This window comes from Podarcis cretensis (genome assembly GCF_951804945.1).
Source record: "Podarcis cretensis genome assembly, chromosome: 10".
In the NCBI taxonomy this organism is placed as follows: domain Eukaryota; kingdom Metazoa; phylum Chordata; class Lepidosauria; order Squamata; family Lacertidae; genus Podarcis; species Podarcis cretensis.
Window position 1 is genome coordinate 46,173,215 of NC_137179.1, and position 23,372 is coordinate 46,196,586.

Here is a 23,372-nt window from a genome sequence, read left to right on the forward strand (position 1 = left end):
AATTCTGATTAAACTAGCCATGCCTTGCTCTTATTGTTGTTTACACCCTAATGTTCTTTCTAATTACAAGTTTAGCATGGCATCTACCTTAGCGTTTATAGCCAATTATAATCTGTCTTCTCTTTTTTCTCTTATGTCAGCAAGCTTCTAGTATTGATATAAATGACTGTCACTCCTCAGTAACCTTTCTGGAAGTATCTTAGATTTCAGGTCACCCTGCATGTTATGGTAGTTTCACTTACAAAAACCACCTTATCCCTATGACCACTCCTGTGTCGGTTTGTTTCCTTAGCACAACAGAATCCTCTTTTGGTGATAAGGACTACATAGATATTGAAATAGGTAAACATGCTTAGTAAACTTAAGTAAATAAGTAAACATGCATCAGATTAGGGTAGATGTAAAGGGATGAAGACCCTCATAAAGTATTCTGGAGACTCTCGAGCTGATTTGCAGACAGTTTCATTGTGACGTGAAAGTTTGGTAATAAAAACTAATAAGTAGCTGAATGGTTAGGAAAGTTATTTATCTACCAAATACACTAATGACTAATGAAACATTCTCACTGTACAAGTGACCCGTAGTTCCTTTCAGTTATAGATGGAACTTAATGCTAGATCAACATTGCTATTTTCAGTGCTTTCATTTCCCAGAGGAATGAAAGCAAAGTTTGTCCTGATGTCTGAAAGAACATCATGTTTCAGGTGTCTCACTCCTTCTAGCTTAATAGATACAGAATGAGCCAGCAGAGTAAAAAAAAAAGTTGGTGATATGTTTACTCATACATAAATTTCTGACTTAGCCCAGGAATCTTCTGTAAATCAGAGGAAGTAGATGTTTGTTTGTTTTTGTTCACATAGCCTGCATGTGAACTTTTTAAAATCAACAGCAATACTTTATGTACAGAAAGTTGCTAAACAACGCAGCATTCACGTGGGCTCCGGATCCTGATAGAAGGCAACCACAAAAGTTTAAATATTAAAAACAGTGCAATAATCCTGTATATGTCCCCTCAAAATTCAGTCTTATTTGTTTCATTTGGGTTTACTCCTTCCCAGATATGAGTTCAGAATTGCAGCCTAACTGTCTGATACAACCAAGTGAAGCTTAATATTATTTAGCTAAGTGTTTTGGCGTCCTCTGTCAGCAAAATGTAACATAGCCCAATGCATGTTTACTCCAATGTATACAATGGGTCACACTCCCAGTTAAGCATGTGTAGGATTGGAGCCTCTGAGTGAGAGAGCCAAAATACATGTTATTTAATTCACACTTTTTACAAAATAGTCACTTTTGGGGGGGTGGGGGTGGGAGACAGCCACATGGCCCTGTATGGGAATGTGCTCCTGATCTGGTCCCCTTACTAGTTTGTTTGCTGCTATTTTCCAGCTGCTGTTTGCCCCCAGAGGTGTTGGTTGCTCCCAAAGGCACAGTTTTCTGCAAAAGCAGCTGAGCAAGTGAATTGGTCAGCAGTTGGGTGGCAATTACTAAGTGGGAAATTACCAAGAAAGCCCAGACAGTCACATTTGATTTCGAAACAGGAAACTTGAAAAAATATATGAAAGGGATAGGCTGAAATTTAGAGTCGGAATATTCAAATCCAGGGATAGCTAACATGACACCCTCCAAATGCTGCTGGACACCCAACTCCCATCAGTCCTACTATGTTGCTGGGAGTTGTAGTTCAGTAACATGTGGAGAGCAGCACATCGGCTACCCCAGGTCAAATCTCTTCAGGATGCTTAGAGGTTATTTAGAATATAAAATTGTATTATATTTAAAGCTCAAATAAAATATTTGCTATGTTCAGCAGAGGTACAGATAACAGAATAGCAGTGTGGATCATGGGGAGAGTCAAGCTAAGAAATCCAATGTTTCTTTTAGAAAGTGGAAATTTTACTCAAATGAGGGTAGGGGGGAGGAAGAGAGACTCTTGCAAAACTAATGCAGGTTGCCAGTAAAACTAAAAATAGAAAATGAGGACGTGTTGCTAAAAACATCCATACAGTGGTACCTTGGTTGTTGAACAAATCGGCTCCTGAATGCCGCAAACTGGACTGTTTCGGTTTGCGAACGTTTTTTGGAAGCCGAATGTCTGATGTGGTTTCTGCGGCTTCCACTTGAGTGCAGGAAGCTCCTGCAGCCAATCAGAAGCCGTGCCTTGGTTTCCGAACTGTTGCGGGAGTAGAACGGACTCCCGCAACGGATTAAGTTCCACAACCAAGGTACCACTGTACATCAGAAGCAGAAACAGGACAGGGAGACGGTTGCATTATTAGATGAAAAAGATGGGAAACGATCAAGGAACAAGGATTGGTAGGTTCCAGAGATGAAATTCTTGTTACTGATCTATGTAAGATTTTCAATAAGTACGCACACCAAAACCACTTTCTATGAAGAGAGACTCTGTAGAACCCAGGTGACAAAAGATAAAGTCAATGACTGGTTGACAAAATGAAATCAATGAGACACCAGACCTAGAGCTCAAATGGGAAATTAAGCATTTTCTAACAAATAAGTTACTTTCCATTAAATCTCCTTGCTTAGAGCATTGGCAGGTTCACACATTACCATTGTGTGAAGCCAATGTTTACTCATGGCTTCTTGATCACGGTTTGTTCCAGTGAAGCAAACCATGATCCTTTCTTTGGACATTAAACTATGTTTGTGGTTTGTGGTACTTAGGGTACAGCAAAGCAGAAGTGATTTCCATGTTTGCACAAAAGCATTAATTATGATTTATCATGAAGTATGAATGTGGTTGGTGTAATAGCATTTTTTGTTTTGTTTTAATGTTATATTGAGGGAACCTAGGAAATCAGCCTAACCTCTTGCTGTAAAGCATTATGAAACCAATAATAACATTAAAAAAAAAATGTTACTGAGGTAGAAACAGCATGGCTTCTGCAAAAGGGAAGTCCTGCATCAACAAGATTTTAGAATTTTTTAATGGGTGGCAGCAAATATATAGGGCAATCTGATATAATTTATTTGGCATTCTGAACAGTAGTCTTGAGAGACAATGGAGTGCGCCTCCAGAGGTGAAGTCAAACCATTGCATTAGCAGCACTGAAGTGACCGCCCTGGAGCGCAAGCCTGGGCAGTGTATGGAAGTCCTGGGCAGCTCAGTCTGCCTTGTAGTCTGACCCTGTAGTTGCCTTTAGCTAAATTTGGTTTTCTGGTTTCTAACCAAAAATTCATGCCAGCTTTTGTTTGTTAAGAAAGTTAATTCTTGTGCCTTATATGGTATTCTGTTGCTTTTTAGTAAGCTCCTTTTTTTGCTTTACTTTTACCCATTATTCCTTTGCAGCTGATTTCCTGTTGATATATTTTTAAAGTCGTCTTCTGTTAAATAAGTCTTTGTTTGTAGAAGTGGGTTAAGCTTTTAAGACTGAGGAAACATTTATGACAGTTTTTATTTAATAATATTGTTTACGTTTTATTTTTGGCTTAAGCTAAAAAACAATGTTTGGGTTGCAATTCTGTACATAGTTACTCACACTTGAATCCCAGTAATTGCACCAAAAAATTCCATGGTGAATTGCAGCCCAACTGCTTATCAGTCAGGAAGATCCTGTGCCTGTTATTCTAGGAAGGGTTTTTTTGGCGGGGGGTGGTGGTGGTGGTTTCCAATTGAGCCAAAGGAGATATAGCCCTTCATTTGTTTACTTTGCATTATTTTGCCATGGTATATATATATAAAAAATTCTTTTCCACTTAAAGGTAGAGACCTGTGGGTTCTTGCTTTGGGAAGGTTTCCAACCCAACACAGGATTGGCATACCAGAGTTCAACTATGTTGCTAATATGCATGGGGATGAGGTACGTCTACTACTTCAATTGTTGTGGTTTCCTTTACAGCATTGTTTGCCTGATATCTTGGAAGCAGCTGAGATCATATGGAAGTCTTAAGTTTTTGCCAAATTGCTAGAGATGCATTTAAAAAGTCTGGTAACATTTCTCTCTTTAGGGATTCAGAATCGAAGGATGGAAGTGTCGTGGTGGAATTGAAGAGAGAGAGAGAGAGAGAGAGATGTTCTAAATATTATCAAAGGGCCTGTCACACGTAATATTTAGAAGGTCCATCTGTTTCAAGCATTCCTCAAGACTGGGTTTTAGACTTTCTTTACCTCAGTTGATAACAGCTGAAGAAAACAATAATGGGGAGAATGATACATATGATCTTCCTGGTGAATTTCCTAGGACCCCTAGGAAACAAACAAATGACAGAAAAAGCCATAATCTGATTTACTTTGTGCATTTTTGGCAACCTTCAGTAATAATTAGAAAGAGCATACCAAACAATAATTGTCCTGCTAAGTTCTCCAAGGCTAGTTTTATCTTGTTGCCAAAGCTGAACGCTGATAACATCAATGTGGTTGAGACAGCGTCTCAAATGGCAGCATGAAGAGAATGATACATTATGAAAATAATGTGTTAATAGTAATCAGAGCTTTTTTGTAATGCTAGTCACTAGTGCAGATTACCATCACCTCTTTCTCTTTGGTGCCTATGGATTGGAACCATTGAGTGCTAGCATTTATCAAGATATTAGTACTTGCACCTCATTATTTTTTTTTTAAAAAAGAGCACCAATTGTACTTGGATATTATGTGTGTAGGCCTTCTGTAGTATGATTACAGTAATAGCCAGTGTTTCCTCTATTTTAATCTGGAGTGGACTGGAGCTTTTCTCGTCTCGTTCTTTTCTACTTTACCCTCCTTTTCTCTTCAGATGTATTTCTTTCCTTTAAAGCAGGGGTCAGCAAACTTTTTCAGCAGGGGGATGGTCCACTGTCCCTCAGACCTTGTGGGGGGGCAGGACTATATTTTTTTTGGGGGGGGGGAAGAAAAAAAAGAACGATTTCCTATGCCCCACAAATAACCCAGAAATGCATTTTAAATAAAAGCACACATTCTACTCATGTAAAAATAGCAGGCAGGCCACACAAATAATCTAGAGATGCATTTTAAATAAAAGGGCACATTCTACTCATGTAAAAACATGCTGATTCCTGGACTGTCCGCAGGATGGATTTACAAGGCAATTGGGCCAGGAACAAATAATGTCAGCAGGCTTTATGCCCAACGTATTTCATATGGACTGGCTGGAATTTGAAAGTAAAGGCCCATACAACCATATGGGATCAGATGCAATTTAAAGAACTACATTAAATTTGTTGTGTTTTAGTAGAACTGAATGGCACTTGATGTTGCTGATTACCTTTCTGTCTCCCCTTCCGATGAACTCCACCCCCCCTTTCTTCTACAGATATGGAAAGAAATAAGTGTAGATTATAATGCTGACATCACTCAGCTCCAGTCCTTCCTTAAAAGTTTATTTGAACTATCATGCATTCTTTGTTAGCAATTTTTATTTTAGAAAGGTCAAACTTTTAAGTGGGGTGGATTATTCTATTTTGTCAGTAATCCTAGAGTTTTTCTGTGCTTTGATCCATTTGCATAATAGTTTATTTATAAAAGACATATCTAATCCTTAGAGGAATGCCTATACAGTAGAAGATAATTATTTTAATTCAATGGAAATATCTCTCACAGCATCACAATAATAATGAAAATCCAGACTTTTTGGCAAAGTTGATGAAGTGTTGTTTTTTTAAGTTTTGGCAAAAGTTGTTGAGCTTTTTGGGCAAAATCACTTCTTAAAAATATGCTTTTTTAGAGCTATTTTAATGGAAAAACATGGGTTGCCATACGTCCAGATTTTCCCGGACATTTGCCCAATTTCCACCCGGACACTGCTGCTTCCAATATATCCAGGAAAATCCAGACATATTTGGGCATGGAAGACAATGGATTTTTGGGCAAAATTTTAAACAAAATTCTTAAAAATGTTAGGGGAAAATATTGACAGATTCTTATCTACACTCTGAAGTGCAGCATGTATATATTGGTCAGTGCAGTAAGGAATAATTGTGGAATGTCTGGGGTTGACTGTGGAGGAGAGAGAGGTTAAGCATTTTGGCTACACAATGGTTCCTTTCTGTGTTCTCAGTTCATTCTCAAGTTTCAGTCTCAATTCAAGTGGCCTGACTGAAGTGATGCATTTTGCAGGTAGAAAAAGCGCTAACAGTCGCACAATGCTAATACTGGAAGGGAAAGCAGAATATTTTGCATACTGTATTTAAAGAGAGAAATACTGTACAAGCAGTTGGTTCCTCAAGTAAGGAATGTGGAAGGGACGGGGAAAGAAGGATCGAGAGCTGACCTGGCAGCACTAATAAATCCATTAGAATGATAACCAGGAAGCCCTTTTCTAGTGTTTAGGCCTCCACCAGGTTTTCACCATGATTCAGACAAGCAGTGACAGAGCTTTTCCAGTGGCTGCTGTGGAACACCTTGGCATTTATGTTTTGCTTTTTAACTTTCCATAACCATCTGTATAGCATAAGTACTTACCGTATGTGGCTTGTCTGGTTGCAGTCACTTCTTAACCCCACAGATTTATCAGCTGGGGCATTTGGCCACTTCATTCATTTTGGGAGCGAACCAGTCCATATGGCACACTCTGGACTTTGTCCATCAATATTATTGACTGACTGACTGACTGACTGACTGACTGATTGATTGATTGAATTTATATACCACCCCTATACCCTCAGGTCTCAGGGTGGTTCACAAAATAAAATCAAAATATAAAACCACAAAATACATAATCAAAATGACAACAATGACAGTAACCCAATAACCCCCCCCCCCAAGAGATCCTCAGATGTCCACACATACATCTTATGCACAGAGAGCTCTTAATTCTGTTGGGTGCCTAAAGGTTTTGGATTCTCTTCCTGCAATAGTGAGGACTAAAAAACATCTCTCTCTCTCTCTCTCTCTGTCTGTGTGTGTGTGTGTGTGTGTGTGTGCGCGCTCAATACTGGTTTATTATATGGATGTGATGTCACCTATACAGCTAACTTCATATGCTGCTAGCCAGGGAAAGCTTTATAATAAGGGGACTGTGTCTTACTGAGGATACCAGGAAGGCAAAGAGCAGTTACCGTGGTTGCCTGCTTCCAGTGAATTCTGGCAATTCACTCTTCACAGGTTGAGGGATAGCCTTTAAGGATTTTGCAGGTTACAGAGGAGAAGATAAGAGACTGGCTAGCTCAGGGTAAGAGGTTGAGGATGTGAATTTACACAGGTAGGTGCCACAGTAACAGAAAACAACCTGCTGCCGTAACAAAATGCTATCTTAATATGGATTGCAGCCCCTTCTCTTCCAAGGCACACTTCTCTTTTATCCAGACCCTAGAAAAGGAGAACCCAGCATGTAAATCATTATGTACTCCAAAAAACAAATTCTAGTCTGATTAAAAAATAAAAAATAAGGACAATCTCTCTCTTGACAGCAGTGAAGCAATAGCATTGTTCTCAGTTGTTGCTGATGGGGAGAGGCCTGACTGCACTAACAAAGAAGCATTATTTTTAGTAGCGCTTGACAGTGCCAATATGAGCCTGGCTTTTTTAAAGCAAGCCAACAAAACCACATATGACCCATATCAGGGTGGGAGGGTGGGTTGGGGGGAACAACAGGAAGAAGCCTTGTGGGAAGTGTCTGCTGTGAGATTATTTTATTTTATTTTATTTTGCAATGATAATATTCAATTTACTTTACTGATTGGCTTACCAAAGGCTAATTTTATTACTTGGTGATATGTGGTTTTAATTATTTCCATAACATGAAACTTGTGTAAAACTACCGTATAATTTAGTTCTATGCAAATTGAACAATACCATATTATGAGTCTGTGGCACGGGTGAAGTAGGCTAACCTTGTTTAAATGTGAAAAATGAAAAGGAAGGTAAGCCAAATAGTGCATTAGACCCCCCCCCAATTCAATAGACATGTCTATGAATTCACTTTTGGGGGTGGGGGGAATAGATCTCTTCTCCCGCTACAATTAAGGGAGTGGAAAGAGGGACCAAGGAGCCATCAGATCCACTCACCAGCCCAAGGCAGGACCATTCACCGTACTTTCCCCACACAGAGTACACTATGCAATTCACACCACACTGCATTCTGAGGAAAGAGAAAGTGCACTGCAAAGCCAGTAGTTTCAGATTAAGGATTTCACATGATGCCAGGCGATTGACAGAGGCCTGTGGGAGTTGGTGGTGGTAAGGCACTCTAGTTCAGAAAGGTTCCCCAGTCCTAGTCTCGCCATTCATAAAATACTAACCTATTGATTTCCTTGTGCTAATTCTCACTTCTGTACTTTCCTCATGTGTGGGGCCTGGCTTTTCATTAATTCCTCCCCTCCCCCGGTGATTTAGTATGTTGAATACTTACTTTAATTGCTGTTTTATGGCTTGGCCTAGTTTAGTTGCTGGTGTTTCTGTTGATGTTGAATGTTTATTCCATAGTTTTACTCTTTTCACTGTGCATGTGTTGCTCTGCGAGATTATGCTAAAGGGTAATTATGAATAGATACCTGCCAACCTTTCTTTTCATCCTCCTTTAAGGACTCATGTCTTCTCTTGCATTTTCCTCTTGATGAGGCACTGCTTCCTTTGAATAATTTTTATTGTCAGCTAATTGTAGTATAGGTTTAATTGTAAACCCTTTAGTTATGCCTAGCCAAGTTTTCCTTATTCTGCCTATCTCGTTCTTGTGAGCGCTGCAAGCAGCAACCCGTGCATTTTATTCATATACAGCACATAGTATATGTTTGGTGCTTTAATAAATAACTGTTGCTGCTGATCCCCACAACATCTCACATTATTTCCTTGAGGTTGCAGTTTGACACAGAACAACTGCTTCAGGAGCAAATAGGAATTAGATCCCTACTCGTATTCATCCCTGAATACAAATACTACAAAGTTCCTCAGCTGGAGTGAGATCATGACGGTACCAACAGGACAAAAATGACTTATATCTAACAAACTTTATAATTAGGCTTGGAAAAATTGGCTGCAAGGGGAGCCTGTTTTCAAGCCTAATTGCTGTGCATGGCGGGCATTTTCAGAGGAGATGAGCCTCTCTTCCCTCTGTGCTTTAACTCTCCTGCTGAACTGTATGACACTATTAATTAGAATTGCAAAAAAGTAATTGGAAAAAAGCCTTTCATGATTAAATGCTAACTAGAATATGCTCATCATTGCCTAGGGAAAGTGTCAGAGATCCCACGGTAGGAAAAAACCTAGAACATCTCCCTTTGTTTTTTTGTGCACCGTGGAATGTGACTAGATACATGTTGAAGAGCTATGGTGACATTTATAAGTGGGTATGGTGGTGATGCTCTGTTTTTGCAATAGGAACTATTTTTATGATGCAACATTATGTCATTGCTAATCCTATTTAAAATGTTGAGATGGAAGCAAACATCCATTGAACTATGTATTATCCTATTATGTCTCTGAGTGCCTTCTTTACTGGCTTGCTTGGGCCTGCCCAGCACTGGCATTCGGCATTTGGAAGGTTTACCAGTTCTGCTCCATAGTAATAGACAGAACGGGACATTTTTAGCACGTGATATCAAAGTGCTTTCTGACCCTTTGCCTTTTCCTCTCCTGTCTCATTTCTGCTTTTGTCTCCATCCTTTGGCCTAACATAGCTTTGCTTACAAACTTGGATGACGTCTTACTAAGGGGCTGCTTCCTCTAAGTGTGCACATATAATTCAGTAGCTGAGTTGGTTGTCTTATCATCCTGCCAGGTAGTAAATAAAAGTTGTTTCCAGTTAAGACATAGGTGAGTGTGGAAACTCTTGCCTGAATCTACCTTTGGTCTTTTAGTAGGATTCAGTCATTAAGGAATAAGTCAGGAGAGTCATGTAATCCAGGGAGACTATGACATGCTTATTAAACTTTTGCCATACTCTCTTTTTTATTTTCCTGCTGAAGTTTCCCTTCCTTTTAGGCATAGCAATTTCTGAAATGTGTCCCGTTTCATTAAAGATCTGCATTAAAGTTCGTTCTGTTTTGGTCATGAGCAATGTTGGACGAAGTAGAGCTTATGTATTTTACAAAACCATTCCAGGTCTGTTAACTAGAAAATAAAAATAAAAATACACAGTCTTCCTCTTGCCTCTCTATTCCAGAAACCAGATCTCATCTGGCAGTAGCTAAAGTGCTGAACTTGTAGGAAGTCTACAGCATTCCAAACTTTCAGAGTTGGACACTTTATTACGCAGTATAGTTTTCATTGTAACAACACAATGTCTGCAGTATAGACAAAAGAGAATAGAATGTGCTGGTTTAAGGAATGTCCAGGGTACATAGCAATACATTATGATATTTATCTGTGAAGTCCCCAAGAGCGGAAAAAATTATGCTCTTAAATTTGCTCTTAAATCTGTAGTTAAAGAAGTTAGATTAGCTTCAGCCAGAGCCAGGGCCTTTTCAACACTGGCTCTGGCCTGGTGGAACTCACATGAGACCAAGGCCCTGCAGGATCTGATTTCTTTCCGCAGGGCCTGTAAGACAGAGTTGTTCCACCTGGCCTTTGGCTTGGAGCCAATTTGATTCCCTCCCTCCCTCCCTCCCTCTCTTTCTTTTTTCTTTTCCTTCTCCTCCTGTGATGAGGCTGCATTTTAATATTTTAATGTTTCAATATTTTAATGTATTTTAATCTTGTTTTTTAAGTTGTATTCATTCAATTTGTTTTTATTATTGCTTGTTAGCCACCCTGAGCCCGGCCTTGGCTGGGGAGGGCGGGGTATAAATAAAAATTATTATTAATATTATTATTAGTTGGACTACAACTCCAGTAAGCTCCAGGGGTGATGTTTGTTGTGGTATAAAAGCTCTGAAGGGCATCAGGTTGGGGAAGGCTAGGCTATAACATCTAATTCTCAGGCTTGTGGTCCTTGCTGAAAACTGCTGCTTACTGTGATAGGGCAGCTCACACTGTGAAAATGTTTCCATTCAATGTGTTTTGGTTGTCTGTTGCCATATGTGTGCATATGATTGTGTGGGGAATGTAAACAAATACAGCTACAGGGGTTTTTCCACTCACTGCTGCTTTTCTCCAGCTGCAGTGATTGGGAGGGAAAACTCATTGTTCGCTAGCTGTGCCTGTGTCTGCGTCCTGTCTGGTTCACTTTCCACGTGGATAGCATTGCTTGGGCAACGGGTATTTTGGCTGGAACTGGTTTTCAGTGGGAAGCCTCACCCAGGCCCCAAATGCACTAAAGCATTCACTGCCACAGTTTTTGCTCAAGCCATAAGAAAAGTATCGCTGTGTTTTTCTTGGCTGTTTGATTTCTGGGGGAAATATATTTTAACCCAATTCATGTTGGCCATCATATTCTGCTTGCTAGTTTTAGGAATATGGCGCTTTGTATTAGGTCTGCATTATGTATTACCTTTGTACCTCGGGCAAACTAAGATCTGTGCTGCACCTTATTGTCCATTGCATTTAAAACACACACAACTCTGTGCTTCTTAACACAGGCAGTCGGGAGGGAGTTGCTGCTCCATCTTATAGACTTTTTGGTAACCAGTGATCAGCGTGATCCGGTCATTACAAAACTCCTTGACAGCACCCGAATACACATCCTGCCTTCAATGAACCCTGACGGATTTGAATCAGTAATAAATGCCAGCTGTGAGCCTCTTTTTGGCAGGTGAGAACAGAGTGAAAATTGTTATGGGGAGCACCTTAGGGTTTGCTCTCAATATGTTTCAGAACCCCACATTACATTCGCCCAAAGGCTTTTACCTTCTGTTCCTGGTTCCAGGACCTCAAACTCCAAGTTGTCTTGAATCTGGGTCCTTCTAGGACGGGGGTGAGAAAACATTTCTTTATTTCTCCTTCTCCTCCTTCTTCCCTGTTAAAAAAAATAAAACGATGGAAGAAAGAGAAAGAAAGAAGAGAAAAAAGAGCAAAAAACACAAGGATATAATATAGTACACTAAATATACTGTATTGGCCCGAATATAAGCTGCACCCAAAGATAAGCCGCAGCTTTAAAACTGGAGGGGGGGGGAGAAAAAAAGAGAAAAAATCCCCAAATATAAGCTGCCCCATTCCTCACTACTCCTGGCTACGTAGGGGGGGGGGCATGCTACGTTGCTGGCGGCCTTTCCCCTTCCTTGCTCTCTCCCTTCCTAGCCTTGGAGAGGGTGGGGAATGACATGCGGGGCAGGCACCGCTTTGCTGCGCTCCTGGCACTGTTTGCCCTGCACTCCTGGCTGCACACCATAAGGTTGCAAATATAAGCCTCACTTTAACTTTTCACGGTCGGAATTTGGGGAAAAAGTGAGGCTTCTATTCAGGCCAATATGGTAATAAGTTACATTTCCATACATAATAATGATACAGCTTTTAAAGGACATCTGCAGGCAGCCCTGTATCAGGAAGTTTTTAATGTTTGATGTTTTATTATGTTTTTATAATAATAATTTATTATTTATACCCCGCCCATCTGGCTGGGTCCCCCCAGCCACTCTGGGTGGCTTCCAACAAAACACTAAAATACAATAACCTATTAAACATTAAAAGCTTCCCTAAACAGGGCTGCCTTTAGATGTCTTCTAAAAGCTTGGTAGTTATTTTTCTCTGACATCTGGTGGGAGGGTGTTCCACAGGGCGGGTGCCACTACCGAGAAGGCCCTCTGCCTGGTTCCCTGTAACTTGGCTTCTCGCAGCGAGGGAACCGTCAGAAGGCCCTCGGCACTGGAACTCAGTGTCTGGGCAGAATGGTGTTTTTATGTATGTTGGAAACCACCCAGGGTGGCTGAGGCAACCCAGCCAGATGGGTGTGGTATAAATAATAAAATTTGTTGTTGTTAGGCTGCATTTTTTATATCTTCAGGTGCTCTAGTGGCATGGGTGCTACAAACGCTACCATGCACTGCAAGGGTGTTTGAGTAGCACCTAGGGGTGGTTGTTTAATTCAGCCTCTGCTTACTCAACCACCTTTCCCAATCCTTGAAAAGTATGGCTAGAGGTTATAGCTGTTTTAGTTTCTGTATCAGCAGTTCATTCATTCTTTCAACTGGACCAGATGCTTGAGGGATAATGAGGACTACGAGGTACCCATTGGATATTCCATTCATTAACCCACCTGTTAAGCAAGGCCAATAATTAATTAATCCTGCAACTGCACTATTGCTGGTGGTCACTCAGCTTTCAGCTGACCCACATCCTGCTGATACTTATTCCTGGAGCACAAACAGTAAATCAAGACAACAAAGCAAGCAAACAAAAAAGACAAAAAAACTCTGACAGGGTGTTCCAATAAACAAAAAGGAAGAATTCTGCAAACGATTAGCCTATCTCCTTGAAATACAAGATTCTTCTGCAGTAGGCCGCCCGTATGCAAGGGTGGGGAGATCTTTCAGCCTGAAGGCCGTGTATCCTGGTGAAAGACACCAGAGGCAAAAACAGGCAGAACAACATATGAAATGTTTACCTTTGTACAGTAGACTAGTCTACAACTATCCTCCATTTAGGCAAGCAAAAGGCATTAGTAGGATTCAAAGATACAAAAAGTTTGAGAACCCCTGCCATAGACAGCTTAAAACTATGTCTGAATAGTCAACCGTATTCTAGGGCCCTACTCAAAGAGGCCCTAAACAGACAGATTGCAACCAAACATTTGCATCCTAAACTCACTCATTTGAAAGTATGTTCTAGATGACAGCCTAATATATATATTTTTATCCCTCTTAAGATTCAACGCTAATAATAAAGATCTGAACAGGAACTTCCCAGATGCCTTTATCTTAAATACTCATGACATCCAGCCAGAGACTGAAGCTATAATGAACTGGTTAAAGAATGAAACGTTTGTCCTCTCTGCTAATCTGCATGGCGGATCACTGGTCGCAAGTTACCCTTTCGATAATGGCAATTCAGGTAAGCTATTGCTTGAGCGTAGGGTCACTAACTCTATTGGCAACCCATAGCTGATGTTGCACGATACACAGGCAAAAGCAGGTCTTCAATTCTGTCTATAATACAAAGTATTTGAAGCATTTGATCTTGATCATATAGACCTATTTTGAACTCACATCAGCCCCAGCCAGCATAGCCAATAGTCAGGGTTGATTATATACATTCAAAACAGGAATTCATAACATGGAGTCTACATCGTAGCACTGGTCAACACCTCCACAGACATCCAGCCAAGCCACAACAGGGAACAGGTACAGTGGTACTTGCTTTCCTGCAGTTCTCAAACTGGGTCCCCAGATGCTATTGGCTACAACTCCCATTATCCCTGAGCTCTGGCCTTGCTAGTTAGGGGTGATGGGAGTTGTAGTTCAACAACATCTGGGGACCCACAGGTTGAGAAAGGCTGCTTTACACTGCCTTTGATCTAGTCTAGAGGGAATTTGCTGTGCCAGTAATGTAAGTGTGAAAATGTGGCAAGCTATACATGCAACAGGGACGTGGGTGGTGCTGCGGGTTAAACCACAGAGCCTAGAACTTGCCGATCAGAAGGTTGGCGGTTCGAATCCCCATGCTGGGGTGAGCTCCCATTGCTCGGTCCCTGCTCCTGCCAACCTAGCAGTTTGAAAGCACGTCAAAGTGCAAGTAGATAAATAGGTACCACTCCGGCGGGAAGGTAAATGGTGTTTCTGTGTGCTGCTCTGGTTCGCCAGTAGTGGCTTAGTCATGCTGGCCACATGACCTGGAAGCTGTACACCGGCTCCCTCGGCCAATAAAGCGAGATGAGCGCTGCAACCCCAGAGTCGGCCACGACTGGACCTAATGGTCAGGGGTCCCTTTACCTTTACCTTTCATACATGCGACAAATAGTGGCGGGAGTGGTCCATCCTGCTTTGCCACCTGAGATGTTGTGGAACTCACCAGAAACCACCACCACCGCTTCTTCTCACTTCTCTGGCAGCGGGCAGAGCACACTGGGGGATTCCACCACTTGAGGCAGCTGCCTCAGTTTGCCTCATGGGTGAGCCAGCCCACATTTTTTAGCAATCCTTGCACTGGGAAGGATTTCTAGCGGTAGCCAGAAACATGCCTATGCTTTTATGATGCAAACTATACTTATTAGTTGTGATATGTGTGTGCAGAAACCCAGGCAAACGCAATCTACACTGTAACCAAATTTCCACTGTGGTTACTTTTCTTTCCACAGTTACTGTTAATTTTCTGGATGAGAGCCGAACTGTGGATAATGATGTTTTCATGCACCTGGCGAGAACATACTCCGAGAAACATGCTACGATGCACAAAGGGAATGCGTGTAACTCTGTAGAATACTTCCCATACGGCATTACAAATGGATATCAGTGGTACACGCTTCAAGGTAAGAAATTCCCCCGTTGTTCCCTAAGCGCTCTCCTCCTTTTTTGTATATTCTACACTGCATAAAGGTAAAGGTAAAGGGACCCCTGACCATTAGGTCCAGTCGTGGCCGACTCTGGGGTTGCGGCGCTCATCTCGCTTTATTGGCCGAGGGAGCCGACATACAGCTTCCAGATCATGTGGCCAGCATGACTAAGCCACTTCTGGCGAACCAGAGCACCGCACGGAAATGCTGTTTACCTTCCTGCCAGAGCGGTACCTATTTATCTACTTGCACTTTGACGTGCTAGGTTGGCAGGAGCAGGGACCGAGCAACAGGAGCTCACCCTGTCGCAGGATTCGAACCGCCGACCTTCTGATCAGCAAGTCCTGGCTCTGTGGTTTAACCCACAGCGCAACAAACGAAGCAATTTAAAACAGCAAAAATCCACAAAGCAATAAAAAAAATACTGCAGCGATCCAGTGCAAAGCAATACATAATACATTGCAATCAATCACAGTGAACACCTGCAAGATCAGTAGGCCATGGTGGGGAGACAGGATCCAACTGACAAGCCAAATCCTGAGCTCTTCCACTCCCCTTTCCCAGCCATTTTGACTGGCTTGTTGGACCACCCACTCGTCATTATCACGGTGTCAGGTGGTCCAACAGAGCTTGCTGAAAGCACTGCTTAACTAATGGGAGCTTAGTGCAAGCCCTGTTTTGGGCAGAGATTGGCTACACTATGGAGTTCCCAACTGGGAACTTGGTAGTGCAGCTGATTCCTGTGGGGACCTGCTGTCAGTGCATACAAGGCCTTGCTTGCCAAGGAGGAATCAGGAGCACATTTAAGGCTCCTGGTTGTTCTTTTGCAGCTGTTTCCTTACCTGCCCCACACCTAATCTCTGGTTAGGCCCCCTGCCAGACTCTATTTTGCCCATGAGCAGGGGATTCCCCGCTACTTTTTTGGACCAATTTCCTGGCAAAAATTCAGAACTTTCGAAGTTCTTCTAGGTGATGGGGGGGTGTGAAGTGAGATGAGGTGCCAAGTGACATTTGCATTCCAAAGTGGGTGCCCAACACACTTATAGGCATTGAAAGTCTCTGCTTGTACTGATGTATGTGTGTGTGTGTAAGTAGCTTGGGGGGTGTGGAGAATAAATTTTATGAGGATTGTGCTTATTGTGTGCATAAGTTGGATAACTCAGGAAAGTAATCCTACATTGTAGTTGGTTGCCACTCAACCAGAGAAAAAAATGTCCTACCCATATACCTTTTGCAGTCTTCTTGTTGGAAAGTGAGTGGAAAGGTGTTTCCTTTCCTTCTTACTTCATTGACATGAGTTTTTAAGCTGCATGCAGCTATGTAGTGGGAGTAGGAGACCAAAAAAAAGTGGGGACAGCCTAGTGCTGGTGTAATAATAATAATTAATAATAATAACAACAGTAATTTATTATTTATACCCCGCCCACCTGGCTGGGCTTCCCTAGCCACTCTGGGCGGCTTCCAACCAAATATTGAAATACAGTAATAATAATGGCTTAAGACAATGGTTTTCAACCAGTGTGCCGTGGCACCCTGGGTGCCTTGAATGATGCTCAGGGGTGCTGCAGGCAACACTGGCCTCCGTCCCTCTTTCCTTCCCTCCCTCCCTCAGATGCCGTCTCACGTTTCTGCCTCCCAAAGGCTTGCACAACTGTTTGTTGCAGCAGCCCTGGCTATGAGCTCCCCAGGCAAATGGTGCCTCTGGGGCTGACCAGGGGTTTCTTTCCAGGCCCTGTGGGGCAGTGTGAGGAGGCACCTCTCTTGGGGGCAGGGGGACAGCTCAGAGACCAGAGGTGGCAGCTGCAGCTGCATGGAGGACCCCCAAGGAGAGGGAAGAGGAGAGGAGGCTGAGGGAATGCTCCACAAGGGATGGTGTTTGAAAAAGGGTGAGAGGCTGCCAGCTCTGCAGGCAAGGGGTGACATAACTGGGCTCCTGAGCCCCACGGGGGTGCCGCAGAAAGAATGTAGCTGCGTCAAGGGAACTGTGGACTCAAAAATGTTGAAAATTTCTGACTTAAGAGAAAACTGTCCATGCTTAGTCATTTGCCACTGGCAGATTCCACAGGTCAGTCTAGGGGGGAAGAAGCAGAGGGCAGCGGTAGCAGATCAACAAGCCGAAGTGACAGTGGCGGCTGGAGGACTGGAACAATGCTGACTTTTCTGCTGACCAGCTGTTTGCTGCTCACATGTCAAATCAGCTTCCTGGGGACATTTGAACCAAGGCTGATGAGTTGAGGCACCTGGCAAAGGAGTTTAGGAGAGTCTTTAAAACGCTAACTTTTCCTTAACGGCATTTAAACTATGCATTTAAATATATACTTTAGGTGGGATGCAGGATTATAGCTACGTCTGGGGACAGTGCTTTGACATCACTCTGGAAGTATCGTGTTGTAAATTTCCACAAAAAGATGAGCTTCCGTCCTTCTGGAACGACAATAAAAATGCTTTGATTGAATACATTAAACAAGTTCATCTAGGTAAGATGGCTCTACTCAGTTTTCTTTTATCATAGCTAATATTCTGGTTTGCATGTGTTGTAAATAAAAGCTGCCCTTATGGGGGACACAAGAGCCCTTATAGAGTCCTTTGTAGGTTCTCCATCGGTAGGAGAAAATAACAGAGGCCAATCAGAGAATATTGAGAAGCAAAGCAGCTAGTAACCCTGATCTTTATTAAACTGTTGCAACAGGAAAGAGTTGCACACACAGGAAAGAGGAGGAGGACCACGAACCATGTGTGCTTGCCTTTATATAGCCATTTTGAAATTCCCTGCCCTGGAGCTCAAGACCACTCCTCCATACATCATACATACATCACAGAAGGGGTGTAGCCCAAGACCACGCCCCCACAAACATCATACCTACATCACAAAAAAGTGGTCTACAACAGAAATTTGAATGTTGTTGTTTTTCCTGTCTGCCAGGTTATCTGATAATGCCTTATCTGATTGGCTTTCCTGGTAGCCTGGCCATTCCTTTGAGATGGTAATTACCCAATTCCTGGGACAATGGGAAGGTTCCCTCACCCCCCTCCCTCCTTGCAGAGAAACATTTGGTCAGTTTGGGAGTCAAAATGGTTTCAGGACTGTCTTCCTGTGCTCCTTCAGACAGGTGGTTTATATATTTATGTATGTGTTTGCTTGGTACATTTATGAACATTTATTATACATAAGACCTTAAAATTTTTATTACACATGTTGTGTAATAAGTTCCTTAAAGAACAATGAAGAAAAGATCTCTGATAAATATTGTTTACTGTAATAGGAGTTTTTACAGATCTGCATGCAAGCGCTTTAGCGTTCTAATTAGTATGGTAATTGCTCAGGAAGGGGGCTAACAGTAAAAGATTTCTGAGAATGTGCTGCCAGAAAGCAACGGAAAAGGTTTCAGTTCTGTTTCGAAGAACAAAGCAATTTTACCCAGTGAAAATAGTGAGGATTGGTAGTGTTCAAGGAAGAGAGGAAGGAGTCTGTGACTCTGCCCATCAAGTAGGGGACAGATGGGGAACCTGTGGCCCTCTGAATATAGTTGGGCTACAGCTCAAGTACTGAGCTAGTTGGGCTAATGGGAAACAGACAGCAACCGAAGTGAAAACAGATCAAACTGATGTGTACCAGGATTTGCAAAATCGAATTGAAACACAGCTGTTTTTTCAAAGCATGTTATGTGTACATACCTTTAGTGTTACAGAAGAGTACACTCCAGTGGCAATGTTCACGCATGACCCCTATTTACATGAGCAGGAAGCCATGTTTGCATGCTATGTAGTGAAGCAACACTGCCCTCCCATGGATTGCCAGGGGCAAAACTTTTAAGCAGGCTAATACATCAAGTTCACTTCCAGACATGGTCTGTTCATTGAGCATTGAGTTCTGATTCGTTTTCAGAGGCAGTCATATGCACTCACATCAAGCATTTCCCCGTCACTCTCCTTATTTAATTTTTACGAATTGTTTTGCTGTGCAGATCCAGTTTAATTGTCCAACTTGGGTTTGCCACTGTGTGGTTGAATCCCACCCACAAAAGAGCAACAGTCTGGAATCAGCTTAATTCTGCTAATCCTAATATTCAGAATAAGGTTCTCCCCTCCTACAAAAACAAGTTTCTTCAAGTTCCCTTAATTTAAAACTAGGTTTTCTCTTCTGGCAGTGGCGGCTAACTTAAGGAAGTTTATTAGTATTATTGCAATTTAAAAAGATACAGATCACCGTATTTTCTTCTTTAACGTACAAAACATACACAAATTCTGTTCATTCATCTATCTAATCTCATTTCACTAATACTCGACTTCCTCCTACCCCTATTACAGCTTCTTCATTTCTTTTTATTTCCTTATCTTTGTATTGCATTCTAACATGCTTTCATCCTTTTCCTTATAAATTATATTCCTTTTATTTTTTTCTAATTCCATTTTGTAAAAACAAATCTATACACATCCAAATATTGCTTTGAGAACAATATTTACACAGATAATTTTTAAAACAATCCCATTCTTTTTTGATTTTTGTATTCGAGTGGTTTCTTACTACCGCTATCAATTTGGCCAGCTCCACATATTAATATAATTTCATTTCCCACTCTTCCTTCATTGGCACCCGTTCTCCTTTCCAGTATTTGGCAACTAGAACTCTAGCCGCTGTGGTTGCGTCCAGAAACACTCTTTTGGAGTTTTTTAAAAGATATTTATGGTCCTGATGCCCAGTAACAAGGCCTCTGGCTTTTTAATAAATGTTTGAGCATTTAATTTACCTCTTTATAGACTATGTTCCAATTTTTTTAAATTTGGGGACAGGTCCACCACATGTGGAATAAGGTTCCTTCTTTTTGTTTACATCTCCAACATGTGTCCCTGTTGTTTTTATATATTTTAGCCAATTCGCATGGGGTTATGTACCACCGGTATATCATCTTCATAAAATTTTCTTTTATTAAATAACAGACCATGAAATTTAAGTCTGTTTTCCATAGTCTTTCCCAATTTTCCATTAATATTGGATAGCCAAAGCCTTGTGCCCATTTCACCATAACCTCCTACACTTCTTCATCTTTAAGTTGCCAACCTAATAATTTGTTTGATATTTTCCTATTGTTTATTAATACTTCTTTCTCCAATTTTGATGTTTCTCAAATCCATTTTCTTGTCTGATTTGAAGATTTCCTTCAATTGATAATACTGTTGCCAAGCCAATCCTACTTCAAGAAGTTTTTTGTTTTGTTATTACATAACATTTTTTTTTACGGTTCCTGTGTTCCCTACTTTGATGCAAAGTTTTTTCGTACCCCTCCCATTTGTACATTAAAAAAGAGACCATATCTACATTGATATGCTCTCTGCAGGGGATTGTGGATCAACACAGCCCTTGGCCCATAAAAGGTTAATTGCCCTTATATTACTGTGTTTTGAGTCTGTACATTTCCCCCATACTTTGAATTTACAAATTTAATAAATTGGATAGTCAAGCTTTTTTCCTAATAAACAACAAAAAATATCCTAACCAGTACAAGCAATAGATAGTTCTTCCACTTCAGTGCTCCATACATGCATTGCCATGGCTTTTGTCCAGAACTTCATTGGAATTGTAGAGGCATGTGCTAGTCTTGTTCTAGACTTCTAAGGAAGAACAGTGATTTTGCCTCCACTCAAGAGAAGTGTTTTAGTTCTTGTGTGAATATGTTGAGGAGAGGCAAGTTTCCCCCCTGTTCATCTACACAAATTCACTATATCCATTATTATCCTTAAAGTAGCTAAAGGTAAATTTCCTTTCCCAATAAAAATCAAAACATCAGCCAAACATTTCTTCTTTTGGAGAATGTGCATACAATACTTTAGCAAGTGTTTAAACACGTTACTATAGAATGCATTTGGTGACAAAGGGCTGTTACTAGATTGCGAGTGGCTGTGCCATTTGCTCCTGTTGCTGTACTTCCTTGGCAGAAAACTTTTCTAGTTACGTGCCAAGATCGAAAAGAAATGGCTTCTTCCTCTTTTGACTTCTTGCCATAGGTGTAAAAGGTCGTGTTTTGGATGAGAATGACGAACCTGTTCCAGGTGTGATAGTGGAACCTGTCGGAAGGAGACACATATGTCCTTACAGAACCAACAAAAATGGAGAATATTATCTTCTCCTCCTGCCTGGCACCTACACACTTAATGTAAGTCATCTTGTCTTAGACCTGCAAGCTGCTGTTCTGGTAAACATGGCCAAAATCCCTAGACATTTATGCATGCAGGTTCTGTGCTCTTGTGGAGGGTGGGCTAGTTTTTCCTTCTGGTGCTAGTCCCCTTACACCTCATATGAGGACCAGGGCCTTAGGAGAGAAAGGGAACTGAAAACTCCTATGCAGCATTTTAGATCCCCAGAATGTGCAATTTAAGATAGAGTAGGACTGCTGTGCTGATATGGCATCACATACTTCTCTGCAATGTGGCCATGGAATTCTAGGCTCCATGACGGATTCAGCAACACGTTTAAAGGTCAATTTATGAATTAAAAAGATAATCCCATCTTTCCAAAAGCTTACCCTAGTGTTTAAAGGAGTGACTCGCTTACACTGAGGTCCTTTCCACACTTATATTAGGAGGGAAGAAATTTATATATATTCAGATTCCACTGTGTAATTAAAATGGTCTACATATTGACAAACTGCAAACATTTTTTCCTGTCTTTATTGGTCTTTAGGCAACAGCACCTGGCTCTAGCTCATTGCTACAGGAACTGCATATACCAGACGGCAGAGCACAGTTCAGTGCCCTCACGTATGACTTTGTTGTCCCCCATTTACAGACCAGACCCGAGCCTGCTTCATGCCCCACAGACCCCCTTTATTCTTCAGATTATGATAAAAACCAATCTGCCACACTGAAGCCTGCTATTACCTCCTTGGTTTTAGTTAATATCTTTTATGCAGTGTTGAGATGAAACTTTTATGTGCATATATATATATATATATTCATTCAAATGGACTGGACAATCTTCCCTTGACAATCAAAAATGGGTTATTTCAGTGTAATGTAATAAAGTACTGAATTACATAAAGTATACGTTTCTTAAAGAGAGAACAACTAAATGTGCTTTGTGCTTGCACAAAAATATGCAACGGAATTCGATTATTACAATTCACTATCCAGCAATTATGCTAATTTTTTATTAAGACATTTATGAACCACTTGTTTCAATGTTTGATTCTACCAGAGGACTAAGCTACCTTCTTTTTCCAATTAGCACCTCATAAAAATGCATGATGAGGATCCTAATGAGGATACCAAATTAGTACCATGAGGTTGTAATCCTAAACACAAGGGGGAGGGGCCCTACTGGACACTACAAGACTAACTTCTGAGTACAGCTGGGTGGACTCTGTGTTTGGTTATAATTACAACAAACTTCCATGCACGTTTATTCTGCCGTTACTAAAGCAGCATAGGGGGTACCAGTGGCCCCTCCAGGTGTCAACTTCCTTCAGCTCAAGCCAGTACTCAGGTATGAACAGGGTATCAATTTTCAGTGATTTACTAAAAAGATACAATACTGGTATTCAGTGCCATTGTTATGGTAGCCAAAGTTGGAGAAATCTCATGTGCAAAACCTTTGTAATAGTGTTTTGGATGCCCTCCTGATGATACAGAAACAGGTGGTTGGGAGAGATCATGACCCGTTCCTGCCCCTATACAAGAGGACACAGTGCATAAAAATAAGGAACCAAAATAAGCAATCTGCTATGCTCAAGTCCTGTTTGGCCGCCATGGGAACAAAATGCTTACCAGATGGGACCTTTGGTGTGATCCAGCACTCACGTCCTTAACATAAAATACAAAATGTTTTGATCACATGATTTAAATACAGAAGGTAACAAGTCAGTTAGAGAAAGCAAACCAGTGAGATTTACTGAAAACTGGGGATTTGTTAAATTCAAATTTTGTACATTTATTGCACTGAATTTCAATATTTTACGTTTTGATCAAATGAACTAAACCCATTACAATGGCAAAAATGGAATGTTAAGTCTCTTGCCAACGAGACTAAGGATATACATTTAAAAATCATTTGAGGATGAAAACAAAATTTAATTTCAGTTTAACAGACTTTTAAACCTTTACCAGAGAAATGCAGATATG

At 41.2% G+C, this 23,372-nt stretch overlaps 1 protein-coding gene across 5 annotated transcripts in view; it reads left to right on the top strand.

Annotated features, from left to right (window-relative positions):
* CPM (carboxypeptidase M) overlaps positions 1-22,293 on the top strand; it is a 34,428-nt gene extending 12,135 nt beyond the window's left edge. For all 5 annotated transcript variants that reach the window (XM_079994329.1, XM_079994326.1, XM_079994327.1 and 2 more), the window contains exons 3-9: positions 3,724-3,821; positions 11,410-11,582; positions 13,635-13,819; positions 15,063-15,233; positions 17,582-17,734; positions 21,261-21,409; positions 21,937-22,293. In XM_079994329.1, coding sequence (XP_079850455.1) covers positions 3,724-3,821; positions 11,410-11,582; positions 13,635-13,819; positions 15,063-15,233; positions 17,582-17,734; positions 21,261-21,409; positions 21,937-22,176 — 1,169 coding nt within the window. In that variant the 3' untranslated portion in view covers positions 22,177-22,293. The remainder of the gene's footprint in view (positions 1-3,723; positions 3,822-11,409; positions 11,583-13,634; positions 13,820-15,062; positions 15,234-17,581; positions 17,735-21,260; positions 21,410-21,936) is intronic.
* The last annotated feature ends 1,079 nt before the right edge of the window (positions 22,294-23,372 follow it).